The 3,797-nt window shown below is 34.0% G+C and overlaps 1 protein-coding gene across 1 annotated transcript; it reads right to left on the reverse strand.

Moving 5' to 3' along the window:
• Window positions 1-1,081: 1,081 nt before the first annotated feature.
• On the reverse strand, window positions 1,082-3,270 carry LOC107789854 (nascent polypeptide-associated complex subunit beta). The gene is made up of 6 exons (XM_016611727.2): window positions 3,124-3,270; window positions 2,388-2,455; window positions 2,004-2,152; window positions 1,864-1,920; window positions 1,560-1,598; window positions 1,082-1,471 (listed from the first exon to the last, which is right to left on the reverse strand). The coding sequence occupies exons 2-6, from the start codon at window positions 2,453-2,455 to the stop codon at window positions 1,290-1,292; spliced, it is 495 nt and encodes a 164-aa protein (XP_016467213.1). The 5' UTR covers window positions 3,124-3,270; the 3' UTR covers window positions 1,082-1,289.
• Between the last annotated feature and the right edge of the window lie 527 nt (window positions 3,271-3,797).

Consider the following 3,797-nt stretch of genomic DNA (forward strand, 5'->3'; position numbering starts at 1 on the left):
AATGGCAGATCTTGCCGAGCAGATGCTCCTAGTTGTGATGAAGCACTCAATATCTTTGTCCCTGTCACAAAGTTGAAGGGAACATGGTGGTTTTTTTACATCCCCAGTGCAGGAAAAGAAATTTCGATTGTTTTGAATATATGTATCATATATAGTTTTGAATTAGAGAGACATAACGAGGGAACAAGACGTGCAAGATAGCGTCTTGCTTTAGTAAATTAGTATGCTAGGTAATTATATACCTAACGGACTTTACTCTACAAGTTATCTTTCCTATACAATCTCGTTCAACGATTTGAATGCGGATAACATGTGGAATTGAGTTTGATTCTTGCAATTTGCAAATTTCCATTTAAATATTTGTTCTTATAATTTTATGGGCGAACTCCTAAAAAAGAACTCGTCGAGTCGTACTATAATCCTTTTATTAACCAGCTAACAGTAATTGTTTTCATTTTCTTGACTTTGAGTTGTACATACAACTTTGGTTGCACTTCTATTTCAGTTTGATACGTCCCTCCCTGACTCCCTCGATAAATGGTACATTTGACACCGGTACAGAAATTTCTTTTATCCCCTTTTTAAGACAACATGCCTTACTGATTATCTGATCGACATAATGATAATCTGTAAGCTGGCGAATGCCAACTTTAAGCACTTTTATCCTCGCTACAAACTATTTAATTTTTGGTAATCAAAAAAGTATATAAAATTTATATATATATATATATATATATATGATTTTTTTTACTATTATTTTAAAAACGGCTATACAGCATCATTTTACCTAAGATCTTAATAAGATTCTCGGGTCTTAACAGTTACTTTAGCCATATCGCCAACAGAATATTTGAAGTAACGTATTACCTATTGATAGTGTTCAAACTTTTCCAGCCAATGAAATCTTCTTCAATTTTTAATTCCTACATATGTGCAACTTCATTACTTATTGCAAAAGGAAAAAATGGAAGAAAGAACATGATTGTATACACGACGGCAAATTTTATTTTACTTTCTATGTGATGCAGCAAGAGCATAAAGACTAACTTTTTATGCGTGAAAGAAGTATGCTTCAAAAGGCTTCTCACCAAAGACTTGCTTAAATGCAATAGGAGTCTCTGCCGAGCTAATGCAGAGAATTAAGGATTAGAAGGCAGAGTAGCTTACTACAAAACCATTTTGATGATTTTTTTAGTTGTCACAATCAAAATCAAATATAACACTCAACTAAATTAAACGGATCTCAAAACGTCGAGACGGAGGGGTTGATACAAAATTCAATTAAAATTTTAGGAAGTGTGACCCTCCTCTGCAGCGGCTGCTTCAAAGGTTTGGCCAGCCACGAGTTCCGGCACCTCATCATCATCATCGTCCTGTGGTGCAGCAGCACCTTCAGGCGCCCCGGCAGCACTAGGTGCCTGCTTCTGGAACTGCTCTGCTAGCTTCTTCAAATTCTCCAAATTATCAGGGCCTGAAAACAGATTTTACAACAGTCAATAAATGCTATACTGCTTAATCTTTTGTGACGTCTGCATCTTAGGCATCATAAAGGACCATACCCAACTGGTGAATAATTTGAGGAAGAATATCCTGCAACTCTGAAATAGGAAAGAAATAAAGCTTAGAAACTCTTAAATGTTACAAAAACACAGAGAAAGAGGGAGAGTCAGTGTAGGTTCTTAAAACATATTCAAACAGCACAAGGGACAGATCAGGAAACACAAATATAATCAAATTATCAAGCTTCTTTTAGTATTGAAATGCCATGCTTCTTTTTGTTGGAGCATATAACTAGATACAACTCACAAGTAGTACCAGCTTCAAACTCATAATCAAGATGCAATCAAAGAGAAGAAAACATACTCTTGGTCTGAGGGGAACCACTAACAACCCAAGTGTTTGCAGCAATAGAAGCTTGAACTGAATAATAAAAACAAAAAGAAATAGTTAACGGGTAAGCGAGATGGATCAAAGAACACCTGCATAAAAGATTATATTTATACCTTTGGGGTTAATGAATTGGATAACTACATCCTCCTTAAAAATGTTAACCTCTTCAATAGCAGGAATAGCATTCACCCCTATTCTTTTGAGGGTGCTTTGAAGTCTCTTGTCGTCTGTTGTAGTTGTCTTGTGAACTGCCTTCTTCTTTCTGTAGAATAAGCAGACATTAAACGGAAATCAGAACAGATTACAGGGCACAGCCAAAGACCTAATTTTTTTCCTGCCATGGTCCCTATTGTATTTAGGCAACCAGCAATAATTGACCATATTCTCATTAGGAAACAGACTATTCATAATTATTTCAGTTATCAAACGTCACAAAAGAGCTATTTTATCCATTTATATCTAGTGGTAGTAACATCAAACATTCAAAGGAGACAAACCTTCGCATGGATCCCTTACCACCAGTCCTTACCGAACCGGCCATTTTGCGTAGCTTTTCTACATTCATCTGTTCCAAGACAAATACAAAAATGTAACACCGAATGCTAAACAAAATTTACAAATTTGCAGAATATGATATTCAATAAAAACATTATAAAAATCACATCAAAATCACTTCCACATGAAAAGTAGTAGTAAAAAACAATCAAATGATTGAGTTCAAAGGCTGAAAGTCAAGCACATTTTTTACATGAACACTAAAATAATAGTAGGTAGCAAGCAAGTAAACAAAAACACCCTAAAGTATATTAGTAAGAGTAACAAAAAATGGCTACATAAAAAATAGCATCGTTGACTTATCTACATACTTCCAATAGTAAATTTCTACTTATTTATCCACAAAACAATGAATATTGCCATATTGGACATCAAACAGTTCAATCAATATACAAACCGCAACATTTTCATCAAGCTAAGGAAAAGAAAGCCCTAGACATGTGCCTATAACGCATCTATACCCAGATTCACCGCAAGTATTCCAACAGTATAGGCCATTTTCCAATCGGCTCATCCTTCAACATAAACACTCAACTAAACATAACAATCAAACGAATCGTTATACATATATACAGAAACATATTTGTACATAAAAAAAATTGAAGAAATTGAAGAAGCTATCAGCAAGTCTTGTGGTGTTGATTGGGTAGGTTGTAAGTAAGCAGAAATAGCTCTCACCTTTGTGAAGAATAGAGAACTAAAACCCTAGGCAGCAGTCAGTAGAGCAGATATATGAGCAGCAGAAGGATGAGTTTGGCTGGCTGCCGATAGCCTTTATCCTATTACCCCAACCCTATCAAACTCTTTACATTTCCATTCTCACCCTTTCCTTTTTTGACGCAATGACGTCTATACCCTCTCCTCTATTCACGCTTCAAAAAAAATTTAATCTTATCCACGGCTAACAAGTAAAAAATGAAACCAAATATTCCCTCCGCTTTTATTCAACTTAATATTCAATTTAGATGATATAGTTTGACTTGATATAAAATTTAAGGAAAAAAAAACGACTTGGTCTTAAAAGCTTAAGGGGTAAAAACTTTGTGGGGTCATGATATTTGTGTGGCCATAAAAATTTCTCATTAAGAGTAAAGTGGGTAAAATAAAAAGTTTAAAGTTGAATTGTTTTCAAATATATTAATGTGTCATTCTTTTTGAAACGGACTAATAAGGTGTGTCATTTAAATTGAAACAGAGAGAGTACTATTTTCTTACTATTTTTATCGTAAACAATAAGATCTTTTATAATTAAAAATAATTTAATTTTAAAATTGCATTTTACCTTTAATGATATACATTTATAGTCATAAAATCTTTTAATATTTTTTCTTATGCTCCGTGTCTAATATAAT

This window comes from Nicotiana tabacum, chromosome 23 (genome assembly GCF_000715075.1).
Source record: "Nicotiana tabacum cultivar K326 chromosome 23, ASM71507v2, whole genome shotgun sequence".
Lineage (NCBI taxonomy): Eukaryota > Viridiplantae > Streptophyta > Magnoliopsida > Solanales > Solanaceae > Nicotiana > Nicotiana tabacum.

What these genes read in the sequence shown, in the direction of transcription:
- LOC107789854 (XM_016611727.2), bottom strand. Translation starts at nt 2,455, where the DNA reads ATGAATGTAGAAAAGCTACGCAAAATGGCCGGTTCGGTAAGGACTGGT. An exon ending in GGTAAGGGATCCATGCGAAG is followed by an intron (nt 2,153 to 2,387) that starts GTTTGTCTCCTT and finishes CTTATTCTACAG; the next exon opens with AAAGAAGAAGGCAGTTCACA. An exon ending in CCAATTCATTAACCCCAAAG is followed by an intron (nt 1,921 to 2,003) that starts GTATAAATATAA and finishes TTTATTATTCAG; the next exon opens with TTCAAGCTTCTATTGCTGCA.